Source organism: Felis catus, chromosome A2, assembly GCF_018350175.1.
Source record: "Felis catus isolate Fca126 chromosome A2, F.catus_Fca126_mat1.0, whole genome shotgun sequence".
In the NCBI taxonomy this organism is placed as follows: domain Eukaryota; kingdom Metazoa; phylum Chordata; class Mammalia; order Carnivora; family Felidae; genus Felis; species Felis catus.
In genome coordinates, this window is record NC_058369.1 from 6,145,392 (window position 1) to 6,159,073 (window position 13,682).

At 60.1% G+C, this 13,682-nt stretch overlaps 2 protein-coding genes across 2 annotated transcripts; one reads left to right on the forward strand and one right to left on the reverse strand.

Annotated features, from left to right (window-relative positions):
* The first annotated feature begins 14 nt into the window (after positions 1–14).
* XAB2 (XPA binding protein 2) lies at positions 15–12,882 on the forward strand. The gene is made up of 19 exons (XM_003981809.5): positions 15–170; positions 4,835–4,983; positions 5,296–5,419; positions 5,648–5,845; positions 7,268–7,402; positions 7,505–7,669; positions 8,527–8,671; positions 8,958–9,109; positions 9,191–9,310; positions 9,462–9,593; positions 9,689–9,820; positions 9,917–10,030; positions 10,971–11,133; positions 11,229–11,419; positions 11,564–11,686; positions 11,775–11,946; positions 12,200–12,329; positions 12,547–12,662; positions 12,755–12,882. The coding sequence occupies exons 1-19, from the start codon at positions 120–122 to the stop codon at positions 12,814–12,816; spliced, it is 2,574 nt and encodes an 857-aa protein (XP_003981858.2). The 5' UTR covers positions 15–119; the 3' UTR covers positions 12,817–12,882.
* LOC102901624 (ATP synthase F(0) complex subunit C2, mitochondrial-like) lies at positions 2,476–2,916 on the reverse strand. Its single transcript, XM_045045200.1, has one exon. The coding sequence runs from the start codon at positions 2,899–2,901 to the stop codon at positions 2,476–2,478; it is 426 nt and encodes a 141-aa protein (XP_044901135.1). The 5' UTR covers positions 2,902–2,916.
* Positions 12,883–13,682: the final 800 nt, after the last annotated feature.

The window sequence follows — 13,682 nt, forward strand, 5'->3', positions numbered from 1 at the left end:
CGTCCGCTCGGTCGGAAAAGGTTCAACCAATAGGAAATAGGTCTGGCCCTGGGGGGCGGGCCTTCAGCGGGAGACGTCATTATAACGCGACTTCTGGCCGTGTCTGGAGAGCCAGGAAAATGGTGGTGATGGCGCGTCTTTCGCGGCCGGAGCGGCCGGACCTTGTTTTCGTGAGTCCGCGGCGGGGCCGGGGGTGGCCCGCGTGGGAGAACCTGGGCTTGGATACTTCAGGGGTTCGGGGCCTGGTCGCCTGGGGTGTCTGGGCCAAAGCTCTGTCCGCCCGAGGGCAGGACCTACGGACCAGGGTGTCCAGGAGCAAAAGTCTGGCAGTGGAGTCCAAGTGGTCTGAGTTAAGAGTTGCAGTCGAGGTTCAGGGCCTGGCGTCCGGACCTTTGGTGGAAATAGGAGCGCGCGGGAAGGTGGGGGGGAGGGGAATCGCATAGCGAAATCTTGTAGAAGTCCGGAGTCTGGAATTAAGGCATAGTGATCAGGCCGGGGTTCTGGTTTCTGTGGTAAAGCCTTGGTGCTCTGAGTAACGGCCTAGGTCAAGTCCTGAGCGTTGTAGTTTGTGGAACGAAGGTTTGCTGTCTGGATTAGGAGAACTGTGGAGTCAACTGTGGTCAGGCAGTGGCCATTGGGATTCTGAAGAGTCCCAAGACTTGGTATCTGGAGCACAGACATACGACCTTTCATTGCACTTTGTAGCTACTGTGGGGTTTTTTCTTCTTTTCTTTCTTTCTTAAACACAAATTGAAGGTTTGTGGCAACACTACATGAAGTAAGTGTGTTGGCACCATTTTCCGACAGCATTTGCTCACTTCATGTCTCTGTGTCACCTTTTGGTAATCTCACAGTATTTCATACTTTTTCATGACTTTTGGGGCGTCAAGAGCCACACCCATGTAAAACCGGGAGGTTAATAATTGTTGTGTGTGTTGGGATGGCTTCATAGGCTGTTCCTTGGGCCGCCCTACTCCCTCAGACATAACCACTTTGAAATTACTAAGCTTACAGTGGCCTCTAAGTGTTTAAGTGAATGGAAGAGTCACCCGTCTCACCTGATATCAGAAGCTAGAAATGATTAAGCTTAATGAGGAAGGCACGTTGCAAGCTGAGAGGGGCTGAAAGCTACTAGGCCTTTGGCACCAATAGCCAAATTGTGAATGTAAATGAAAAGTTCTTGGAGAAGATTAGAAGTGACGGACACATGAATGATTAAAAAAAAAAAAAAAAAGCGAAACAGCCCTTTGCTGTTACAAAGAAAGCTTCAGTGGTCTAGATAGAAGATCACACCAGCCACAGCATCCCCTTAAGCCAAAGTCTCATTCAGCCAAAGCCTAACCCTTCGGTTCTGCGAAGGCTGAGAGAAGTAAGGAAGCTGAAGAACACAACTTGGAAGCTAACAGAGGTTGGCTCTTGAGGTTTTTGGAAAGAAGCCGTCTCCATCACAAAAGTGCAAATGAAGGAGCGAGTGCTGATGTAGCCATCTGTGGCAAGTCGATCGCAAGAGCTCATTAAGATAGTTAATGAAGTGACTGCACAGACCGAACAGACTTTTAACAGAAATGGGAAAGCCTTCTGTTGGGAGAAGAGACCTTCCAGGACTTTCATTGCTGGAGAGGAGGAGTCTCTGCCTGGCTTCAGCGTTTCAAAGCACAGGCTGACTCTGTTGTCCGGCTAATGCAGCTGGTGTCTCGAAGTGGAAGCCAGTGCCCTGAAAAGCCTAGGGCCCTTAAGAATTAAGCTAAATCAGGGGCGCGTGGGTGGCTCAGTTGGTTAGGCGACCAGCTTCGGCTGAGGTCATGATCTCACAGTTCATGAGTTCGAGCCCTGCATCGGGCTCTGTGCTGACAACTCAGAGCCTGGAGCCTGCTTCGGATTCTGTGTCTCCCCCTCTCTCTGCCCTTCCCCTGCTCATGCTCTGTGTCTCTCTGTCTCTCAATAATAAATAAATTTTTAAAAAACGTAAAAAAAAGTTTCATTAAAAAAATTTTTTTAACGTTTATTTATTTTTGAGAGACACACAGACAGAATGTGAGTGGGTTAGGGGCAGAGAGAGAGGGAGACACAGAATCCGAAACAGGCTCCAGGCTCTGAGCCATCAGCCCAGAGCCTGACGCGGGGCTCGAACTCACGGACCGCGAGATCGTGACCTGGCTGAAGTCGGACGCCCAACGGACTGAGCCACCCAGGCATCCCAGCCAGGAGTTGCTTTGTATGGATGAGCAAAAAAAGGGGTTTCTCAAGATGGAATCTACTGGTTATGATGCTGTGAAGATTGTTGAAATGGCAACAGAGCTTCTAGAATGTGACATAAACGATTTTGTTCTTGTTAGTACAGTATTTATTTGTCTTTCCTCTGTCAAACCCTGAGCCAACCACTTTCCCCAGGCTGCCTGGGGAAGTATAGGAAAAGGAACACCCAGGGCAGACGAAACACAGGAGAAAAACTTATGGGAGGTGGAGATGGCTCCTTCACATGGCAATGAGGATACAAAAGGCCGCCATCAGGCAGAAGAGCCTCGTGGCTTCTGGGAGGGCAAAGCCCAGAATGGTGGAGGAGAAGAGCTGTTGCTTCAGAGAGGGCTTCCTGGCATAACCAGTGATGAGGCTCCCAGACACAGTCCCAATTCCAGCCCCAGAGCCAGCCACCCCAACTGTGGCAGCCCTAGTCCCAATGAACTTGGCTGCTGTGTCGACGTCCCTTGAAGCAACACTGGTTTGGAAACTGCGGCTAGGAATAAGTGAGGTCAGGGGACGTGGGGCTGCCCAGCTGCTGAGGCTCGCATCTGTCAGTGTCTCTGGGGGTTTTAATGCCACTGCAGACAGTGATCGGCTCAACAGCTGACAGGTGCTCCTGACCAAGGAGGGGGTGGAGACGAACTTTGCACAGGCAGACATTTTCAGAGGATGAGGGGCTGTGGCCAGAGAGCTGCTCCCAGTGCGGAGAAGACAGAGAGGGAATATGACATATGCTTAGTTGACAAAGCAGCAGCAGGGTTGGAGAGGATTCCAATTTGGAAAGAAGGCCTGCTGTGGGTAAAATGCTGTCAAACTGATGGGGCACCTGGGTGGCTCCGTTGGGCGCCCGACCTCGGCTCAGGTCGTGATCTTGCAGTTCAGTTCTGAGTTCGAGCCCCGTGTCGGGCTCTGTGCTGACAGCTCGGAGCCTGGAGCCTGCTTCGGATTCTGTGTCTCCCTCTCCCTCTGCCCCTCCCCTGCTTGTGCTCTGTCTCTCTCACTCTCAGAAATAAACATAAAAAAATTTTTTTTCGAGTGCTGTCAAAAACCGAGTCACGTACTACAGAGAAGTTGTTCGTGGCGGCAGGATTCAGTTGATGTGGCAGGCTTTATTTTGTTTTATTTTAAGAAATTGCACAGCCACCCCAACCTTCAGCAGCCACCACCCTGATCAGTCAGCAGCCATCACCCTTGAGGCAAGACCCTCCACCAGCAAAAAAAGATTACAACTCATTGAAACCTCAAGTAGTGGTTAGCACTTTTTTTTGCAAGGAAGTATCTTTTAATCAAGTTATAACACTTTTTAGACATAATGCCAATGCAAATTTAATAGACTGCAGTGTAAACATAACTTTTATGTGTGTCGGGAAACCAGAAAATTCATTTGACTTGCTGTATTGTGATGTGTATTGTGGTGGCCTGGGGCTGAACACAGCAGAGGTGTGTCTGTAGAGGCCTAGCATCTTCACAGGTGTTTGGTGTTTCGTACTGGGGAGGCTTGGGGTTTGGTCCATACCTCTCCTTCTGATGTAAAGGTCTAGCTTCTGTCGACTCGGAAAATAAAACTGCCAGTGATTTTATCAGCAGAGTGGGTTTATTTAGGACCGGCAGAGGAATTTTAATTCAGGATATGCAAGCTATGGCAAAACCGAAGGCAAGTCTGGAGAACAAAGGAGAGGAGCATCACTTTATTTTATTTTAAAACTTGTTTGTTTATTTTGAGAGAGCACGTGCACGTGCCGAAGGGGCAAGTGAGGAAAAGAATCCCAAGCGGGCTCTTTGCTGTCAGCACGGAGCCTGATGCAGCATTCCAGCTTACAAACCATGAGATCATGACCTGAGCCGAAGTTGGACGCTTAACGGAGTCACCTGGGTGCCCAAGTAACATCACTTTATAGAGAAAAAGGAGTAAACTAGGAGGGGCCGGTTTGAAGGAAAATCTATTAGGTGAAAGTGATAGTTGAGGGTGGTGATGGCTTCTCATTGGCTGAGTTGTGGCGGCTTCTCATTGGCTGGGCTGTTGCCGGGCAAGGAGAAAATCTTGCTGGGGTAGTAAAGTAAGCTTCTTTCTGTTGGGAACGCAAGGTGCCCTTCTTCCTGCGGGGGGGCGGGGGGGGGCATCTGCAATTGACAAAGAGATGGTAGGCATGGGAGTGCCCCCTTCAGGGCTTCCTGACTTCATGTCAAATAAGGTTTCCGTGTTCACTTTCCGAGTTCTGGGACAGCTGAGTAGTTCTGGATAGTGGGAGCCTGAGATGCTGAAGGCCTGGTGTTTAGGAAGAGGCGTGTTGTGCGGAGTTAAAGCTTGGCGTCCAGGTCCAGAGAGACCTGGCAGTGGACGGGGAGTCTGAGAAATCTGGTGACCTGGGCCAGAGGGTAGGTGGCTTGACTGGGAGGGCCAAAAGAGTGGTGTCTGGATGACAGTCTCAAGTCTGGCCCAGAACCCTGTGGTTGAGGAGTCTGATGACCCGGGTCAGACTGTGGGCAGGAAGATTTCGAGGAGTGAAATCCAAACCTGAGTCCTGGTATGTGGCTGTCTGGTGCCCTGGCTCTGAGCTCAGGTCTCTCTTTTCCCATTCCCTGGCTCCCACAGGAGGAAGAGGACCTCCCCTACGAGGAGGAAATCATGCGGAACCAGTTCTCCGTCAAATGCTGGCTCCGCTACATTGAGTTCAAGCAGGGTGCCCCGAAGCCGAGGCTCAATCAGCTGTACGAGCGGGCCCTGAAGCTGCTGCCCTGCAGGTGGGAACGGTCCCAGCCGCCCTGCCCGGCCCCCCACCCCACCCCACCCCACCCCACCCCACCCCACCTAATCTAGCCGTAACGGAACTGGCCAGTAGGTCCCAGGTGATGGCTGTCGTTCGGGCACTAAGTGTACGTCCCCTGACGGCTCAGCACACCTTCCCTGGTGTCCTGGCCCGTGCCCCCCAGTGCTGAGACTTGCCGTCCTTCCCCAGGCCCCTTTGCCCTGCAGTCACTTCCCGGCGCAGGGCAGAGGGTTCCAGGGGTACGTGAGGCTGACCGGTCGTTGTCTGCCCCTCCCGCGTTCCCCAGCTACAAACTCTGGTACCGATATCTGAAGGCGCGCCGGGCACAGGTGAAGCATCGCTGCGTGACCGACCCGGCCTACGAAGATGTCAACAACTGCCACGAGAGGGCCTTTGTGTTCATGCACAAGGTGGGAGCCGGGGGCAGAGGCCGGGCGAGGGCTGAGGGGGAGGTGCAAGTGGACGGGGACCGGGGGTTGGGAGTCCTGTCGCCTCGGTGTGCCCGCGGTTGAGCTGGATTAGCCCTAGAGGACGGGGTCCCGGGTCTTGCTGCGTTTTTGGCCACAGGACACGTGCCGTCTCTGTGGTCGAGCCGTGGCGCCAGCGGTTCAGACCCTGCCCGTCCCCCACGCCTCCAGATGCCACGGCTGTGGCTGGACTATTGCCAGTTCCTGATGGACCAGGGCCGAATCACACACACCCGCCGCACTTTCGACCGCGCTCTCCGGGCACTGCCCATCACGCAGCACTCTCGCATCTGGCCCCTGTACCTGCGCTTCCTGCGCTCACACCCGCTACCTGAGACGGCCGTGCGGGGCTACCGGCGCTTCCTCAAGGTACGCCTGTGGGGGTGGGGCGGGACCGAGCGGCGAGAGGCCGCTTCACGAGGTTCCCAGCGCCGGCTTACTGGGACACTGGCCCCTCGAGGGGTGTCACCCGACAGACGGGAGGCGGGGAAGGCTCTCGTTGGCGATTTGTTTTCCCTCCAAATAATCTGCCAGCACCTGCTGCATGTCTCGCATTGAGACAAGTGCTGGGACAGCGTGTGACAAAGACAGTCCCTGCCTGCACGGAGCTTTTGATCTAACTGGATAGACAGGTGCCCACGAGCTGACCACGTCTCCTGGTCACATCTTTAAACATTTTTTTTTTCACGTTTATTTCTGAGACAATGCAAGAGACAGAGCACAAACAGCAGAGGGGCAGACAGAGGGGGACACGGGATCCAAAGCGGGCTCCGAGCTGTGAGCCCAGAGCCCGACATGAGGCTCGAACTCACGAACTGAACCATGAGATCATGACCTGAGTGGAAGTCGGATGCTCAAGTGACTGAGCCACCCAAGCATCCCCCCCTTCTGCTTCTTTATTACTTTTAATTTTTTTTAATGTTTTTATTTTTGAGACAGAGACACAGCATGAGCAGGGGAGGGGCAAAGAGAGAGGGAGACACGGAGTCCGAAGCAGGCTCCAGGCTCCAACGTGGGGCTCGAACTCACAAATTGCAAGATCATGACCTAGGCTGAAGTTGGATGCTCAACCGACTGAGCCACCCAGACGCCCAAAATTTCTTTTAATGGTTTTTTATTTATTTTTGAGACAGAGACAGAGCATGAGCAGAGGAGGGGCAGAGAGAGGGGGAGCCACAGAATCCAAAGCAGGCTCCGGGCTCTGTGCTAACAGCTCAGACGTGGGGCTCGAACTCACAGACTCTGAGCCGAAGTCGGACGCTCAACCGACTGAGCCACTCAGGCGCCCCTCCTGGTCACATCTTTTAAACCAGTAAAACCACAACCGTGGGAGGGCAGGGAGTGGGAGACGAACGGCTGTGGGAATGTTTCCAGGCGGAAACAGCATGGGGGGGGTGCCGCCCCCTCGCGCTTCTAACAGCTGTCGTATGTTGTGAAACTCGTCACGGCGCTGTCTGGCTGGGGGACTTGGGGTAAAGGCCGGGCCCGGACCGTGCCGGCTGTGCCTTTGTTGTCTAAGCCAGACTGGTCAGGGCTGGGGCTGCACCAGAGGGGCCCAGACCGGATTGGCGGGGCCTCGGCTGGACCGCCGGTCAAGGCTGCCCCCGTGGGGCTGAGGCCGGACTGGTAGGGTCCGGGTGGGACACGTGTGGCTAAGGCTGGGTCGGCAGGGCTGGCGCCAGGTCAGGACAGTGGTGCGTGGCTGACCCGGAGCCGCCGAGTGGGAGCAGGGGGGATGGTGGGGTGGCTCTGCGGCTCCGCTGACTGCTGGTGGGGCCGCCCGCTGCCCAGCTGAGCCCCGAGAGTGCAGAGGAGTACATCGAGTATCTCAAGTCCAGTGACCGGCTGGATGAAGCCGCGCAGCGCCTGGCCACCGTGGTGAACGACGAGCGCTTTGTGTCCAAGGCTGGCAAGTCCAACTACCAGGTGGGCTTGTGGGGGGATGGGGTTGGGCAGGAAGGCTTGCCCTCCCCACTCACCCCCCCCCCGTGGGGCACAGGGCTGAGACTCCTCCTCCTGGGTCCGCAGCTGTGGCACGAGCTCTGTGACCTCATCTCCCAGAACCCAGACAAGGTGCAGTCACTCAATGTGGACGCCATCATCCGCGGGGGCCTCACCCGCTTCACCGACCAGCTGGGCAAGCTCTGGTGCTCGCTGGCTGACTACTACATCCGCAGCGGCCACTTCGAGAAGGTGCGCAGGCACGGGAGGCGACGAGGGGAGAGGGGCGGATGCCACGCAGGTGCCTGACACAGCAGTCGCTCCCGAGGTGTCAGTGTTCTCGTCAGTGTCCACGTTAGCTTGCTTGTCGTCAGGCAGTGGAATAGGGGGGTGCGTGGGGCGGACGGGTCCCCAGAGTTGCTGGCTGGAGTCGTCGGGGCCTCGTGGAAGAGGAGGCGAGAGGAGCTGGAGCAGAGAAGGGGCCGCTGACGGGCTAGGGGAGGGAGCGCCCTGCGGGCTGAGGGGTCGGCCGTGCCCTGCTGAGGGGTGCCGCCAGCCAGGTGTGGGCAGGACGGAGGCAGGACCGGCTGCGCGCTTCACAGAAACCCTTCAGGCCACCACAGGCTGAGGCTGGCGGCAGGGGACTGGTCAGGAGGCGGGCGGAGCCAGTGGCCGGGGTTGGACGGACAGTGGATCATGACTGGCCAGGAACAGGGGTAGAGGGATGGGGCCCAAGCTTAGGGGCGGGAGTGACCGGAAGAACACGAGCTTCAGAAGTGGGGTGGTTGAGCATCCAACTCCATGGCCAAGTCCGGGGTCCCCGCAGTGGGGACCTGTGGGGGCATCAGGGTCCGTCACCTCTCGAGTCTTAACCGGGCGTCGGCCACCTCACACGTGTCTCCCTCGAGCTTCATAGTCACTCTGCACGGGGACCGTCACCATTTACTGGGGAGGAGCTGGGGCCCTGCACTCTGGGAGGGCAGGGGGCGGCTGTGGCTCTGCTGCGTGTCGGTGCTCCAGGTGGTGCGGCCAGGTCCCCTGCGTCCACGCGGGCAGGCCCTCGCGTCCCCCCAGCCAGCACTTTCCTTTTATCCCGCCCGTGCCCACAGGCTCGAGACGTGTACGAGGAGGCCATCCGGACTGTGATGACCGTGCGCGACTTCACCCAGGTGTTCGACAGCTACGCACAGTTTGAGGAGAGCATGATCGCAGCCAAGATGGAGACGGCCTCAGAACTGGGGCGGGAGGAGGAAGGTGAGGCAGGCCTGGGCCGGTGAGGGGAGAGGGCTGGGCCGGCAGGCAGGGCTCTGAGAGCCCCAAGGGACAGCGGGGGGGGGGGGGGGGGGGTTGGGGGGCGTCTGCACAACAGAGGGAGGCCGGCGTGGGTGGAACTTTGGTGAGTAGCTGGGACTAGCGCTGCATCTCTGGCCGGAGTGGCCAGTGGAGTGAGTCTGCCAGGCCCCGGATAGTCGGGGCCCTGGTGGTGCAGAGGTGGGGGCGGGGCCCCTGTGCTGAGGCCCCGCCCCCATCTCGAGCGCAGATGACGTGGACCTGGAGCTGCGCCTGGCCCGCTTCGAGCAGCTCATTGGCCGGCGGCCCCTGCTCCTCAACAGCGTCTTGCTGCGCCAGAACCCACATCACGTGCACGAGTGGCACAAGCGCGTGGCCCTGCACCAGGGCCGCCCCCGGGAGGTGTGTGACGGCCCCACCCCACCCTCCTTCCCCTGCCTGCCGGCCCCGACCGTGCAGCCTGACTCCGTCCTTCCCACCCAGATCATCAACACATACACGGAGGCCGTGCAGACGGTGGACCCTTTCAAGGCTACAGGCAAGCCCCACACACTGTGGGTCGCGTTTGCCAAGTTTTACGAGGACAATGGGCAGCTGGACGATGTGAGTGCCCTGCGTGTGTGGGTTTGCGCGTGTGTGAGTAGAGGCGTGTGCTTGGCCAGAGGACCCAGGAGGCACAGACACGTGCACTCTCGCGGGGGCGGGCGGGGGCCAGAGAGACAGGGTCCCAACCTGCCCTCTCCCACCCGTGCAGGCCCGCATCATCCTGGAGAAGGCCACCAAGGTGAGCTTCAAGCAGGTGGACGACCTGGCCAGCGTGTGGTGTGAGTGTGGCGAGCTGGAGCTCCGGCACGAGAACTACGACCAGGCTTTGCGGCTGCTGCGGGTAAACGCGAGCCCATGTTAGGGCGGGGGCGTGGTGTGCTGTGTGGCCGTGTCCGGCTGTCCCCAAGCCCCCGCCCTGCTGCCTGCTCCCTCCAGAAGGCCACCGCGCTGCCTGCCCGCCGAGCCGAGTACTTCGACGGCTCGGAGCCCGTGCAGAACCGCGTGTACAAGTCCCTGAAGGTGTGGTCGATGCTCGCCGACCTGGAGGAGAGCCTGGGCACCTTCCAGGTGAGTCGGGGGGCTGAGGGCCCGTGGCGGCGTGGAGCCGGGGGCAGGGCCGCAGTCTCTGCCCCGAACGTGCCCTGACCTGCTGCTGCCCCGCAGTCCACCAAGGCCGTCTACGACCGCATCCTGGATCTGCGTATCGCCACGCCCCAGATTGTCATCAACTACGCCATGTTCTTGGAGGAGCACAAGTACTTCGAGGAGAGCTTCAAGGTGAGGGGGGCTGATCTGGAGGTCCTGGACAGCGGGGTCTCCTGTCCCGGGGCCCCGGCCGCTGTGTCCGTGTGCTCCGGTGGCCCTAACAAGGTGTCGCAGAGCAGGGAACTCAGACAGCAGAGACGTACCGTCCTCGTCCTGGGGGCTGGAAATCTCAGACTGTGGTGCTGGCGGGGCTGGTCTCTCCCAAGACCTCTGTCCTTGGCTAGCGGGCAGCTGTCTTCCCACCGGTGTGTGTATGTGTCTTAATCCCACAGACACTCATCATCTCGGGTTAGGGCCCACTGTAACGACTCCCCTTCATTTCCTCTTTAAAGGCCTGGTTTCTAAGTCCAGTTACGTTCTGAGGTCCTGGGGTTGTGGCTTCAACAGGAATTTGGGGGACACAGTTCACCTCTTAACAGGCACCGAGTCTTGTTTCTGGGCGGCGGGTGTGTGCGGGCTGTCCCTGCTCTGCTCGTGTGACAGCTTGTAGGTACGTGAGGTCCTGCACGTGCACGTGTTGGGAGGCCCTGCCTCTCTGTTGAGAGGTTTCGGTTCTAGGCGGAGACCGCACGTATCCAGATGACATACACGTGTGCCCCCCCCCCCCCCCCCCCCCCCCCCGCCTGAGTGACACCGGCCCTGCCCCTGCCCCTGCCCCTGGCCTGGGCATGGGAACCTCTTCCCAAGGCCGTGGGCTCCAGTGTCCACAGAACTGAGGACCCCCCGACTCCCCCGCCCATAAGGTTACCTACCGGTGACTTGGTAGGTCCTAGTCCTGGTCCGTTGAGGGAGACGTACAGGCCCCCTTGACCGCGCCGTGATCGTGGGGCAGGGTGGACGGGGAAGGGGCCGCCATGACCAGCCCGAGGGAGACGTGGGGACTCTCCTGGCAGGCTGGACGCCACGTGTTCTTGCCCTGGGTTCCCACACACGACACCCTCTCTCGGGGCAGGCGTACGAGCGTGGCATCTCGCTGTTCAAGTGGCCCAACGTGTCTGACATCTGGAGCACCTACCTGACCAAATTCATTGCCCGCTATGGGGGCCGCAAGCTGGAGCGGGCGCGGGACCTCTTCGAACAGGCGCTGGACGGCTGCCCTCCCAAATACGCGAAGAGTGAGGCAGGCGGGCCGGGCAGGGGAGGGGTTGTCTGGGGCCAGGCACCAGCCTCTGACCGCTCCCCCCCCCCCCCCCACCGCCTCGTGTCTCAGCGCTGTACCTGCTGTACGCCCAGCTGGAGGAAGAGTGGGGCCTGGCCCGGCACGCCATGGCAGTGTACGAGCGCGCCACCCGGGCCGTGGAGCCCGCCCAGCAGTACGACATGTTCAACATCTACATCAAGCGTGCGGCCGAGATCTACGGGGTCACCCACACCCGCGGCATCTACCAGAAGGCCATCGAGGTGCCCTGTGGGGCGGGGCGGGGAACGGGGGTGGCCAGAGGTCAGAGCGTGCCCCCACGCATGGGACCTCCGGGAGCCTTCCGGAGGGCCCGGGGTGAGGGGAGCCCGCTCACGCCCTGCCCCCTCCTCGCCACCGCCACCCAGGTGCTGTCGGACGAACACGCCCGGGAGATGTGCCTGCGGTTCGCGGACATGGAGTGCAAGCTCGGCGAGATCGACCGGGCGCGGGCCATCTACAGCTTCTGCTCCCAGATCTGTGACCCCCGGGTAGGACGTAGGCCCGGGCGGGCGGGCGGGCAGTGACGGAGGCTGCAGCCGAGCCAGCCGCTCACGCCATGCGCCCCACCCCGCACAGACCACCGGGGCTTTCTGGCAGACGTGGAAGGACTTCGAGGTCCGGCACGGCAACGAGGACACCATCCGGGAGATGCTGCGGATCCGCCGCAGCGTGCAGGCCACGTACAACACGCAGGTCAACTTCATGGCCTCGCAGATGCTCAAGGTGTCGGGCAGCGCCACGGGCACCGGTGAGCAGCTGCGGGCACCCGCAGTAAGGGCGCGGCCCCTGCTCTCTGCCCGCCCTTGGCCTCCTGGTCTGAGAGCGTTGAGCGTCCACCTCCCCTCCCCCTGCCGAACCTGGGAGCTCCTTGAGGGCTGGGTCCTCGGACGGATGGGGGTGGGGTGCCCGGTAAGGAGCAGAGCGGCCTGTGGGCTGCGGCGGGGGCCGGCGCGGGCGTGGCCTGGGCAGACTGGTGTGTGACCCCCACGCTCCCCCGCCAGTGTCCGACCTCGCCCCCGGGCAGAGCGGCATGGACGACATGAAGCTGCTGGAGCAGCGGGCAGAGCAGCTGGCGGCCGAGGCCGAGCGGGACCAGCCCCCGCGGGCCCAGAGCAAGATCCTGTTTGTGAGGTACGGGGGCAGGGGTGGCGGGGAGGCTGAGCGGCACGCGTCCCCCTCCCTCCTTCCCTCCCTCCCTCCCTCCCTCCCCGCCTGCCCTGTCCCTCCTTCCCTCCTTCCCTCCCTCCCCCCTGCCTGGCCCGTCCCTTCCTCCCTCCCTCCCTCCTTCCCTCCCTCCTTCCCTCCCTCACCCCTGCCTGCCCCCTCCCTCACCCCTGCCCACCCCCAGGAGCGACGCATCCCGGGAGGAGCTGGCCGAGCTGGCCCAGCAAGCCAACCCGGAGGAGATCGAGCTAGGGGGGGACGAGGACGAGGACGAGGACGAGATGGATCTGGAACCCAACGGTAGGGGGCCAGCCAGGTGGGCAGGACGTTTTGGCGGAGGCACGGGTGGGGCCCCCCCTCCCGGAATGACCGTGGCCTCTCTCCTTTCCCAGAGGTGCGGTTGGAGCAGCAGAGTGTGCCGGCTGCCGTGTTCGGGAGCCTGAAGGAGGACTGACCCCAGCCCTGCACCCCTCATCCCTCCTCCCCCATTCCTCCTCCCCCAATAGAATCTATGTTTGTACACACGGTCTGAGCCTCTTTCCTGCCCACCCTTCCCGCTGCCCAGGTGCCTATGGGGACTGCCAGCTGGGTAGTGCCCTGGCCTTGGGCCCGGCACCCCCCCCCCCCCGCCCCCAGATTGGCTGATGCGGGAGGTGGGGCAGCTGGGCTTCCAGCCAGGGCACATGCCCCACCCTCCCCCTGCAGAGCCAGTTCTCAGAGGCCTGTCTCTGCCGCCTGAGGCCTCCTTGAGGGCCTTCCCAGCCCATTCCCACATTAGGTGGAGATACACAGCCTTCCCTCTCCAGATTCATTCTGGGCCAGGGCGCTGACCTCCCCCTCAGAAGACTGGTCTGAGAGCCTGTCAAGGTACTTCTCACCCTGGATGGCAGCCAGGAGCCAGACCTCAGCCCTGGGTCAGGGCGTGGTCCTTAGGCCTAAGCTCTGGGAAGCCATTAGTGGGCTCTGGACTATTAAGGGATTTTAAGCATCAAGAGACATAATCAGATTTGTGCTCTGAACAGGCCATGTGGGCTGTGGGGGATTGGTTGGTGGTGGGAGGTGAGGGTGGGGGGGGGGGGAGGCCCGGGTTGGTGGCCTGGACTGGGGGCCAGTTATGGGGATGGAGAGAGGCTAGCGAGACAGAAGCGGCCATTAGGTGAACTGTGCAGTGTCGGGTGGGGTTGGGGAAGCCGGTCCTGTGTCTGGGCCACGGAGAGCAGCAGCTCGAGTTACGGCCTAGGGCCTACATCTGAGCTGTCCCAGCGATGCCAAGGGCACACCTGGACCCTTGGGTGTGGGGCTCGTAGGAAACATGGGAAT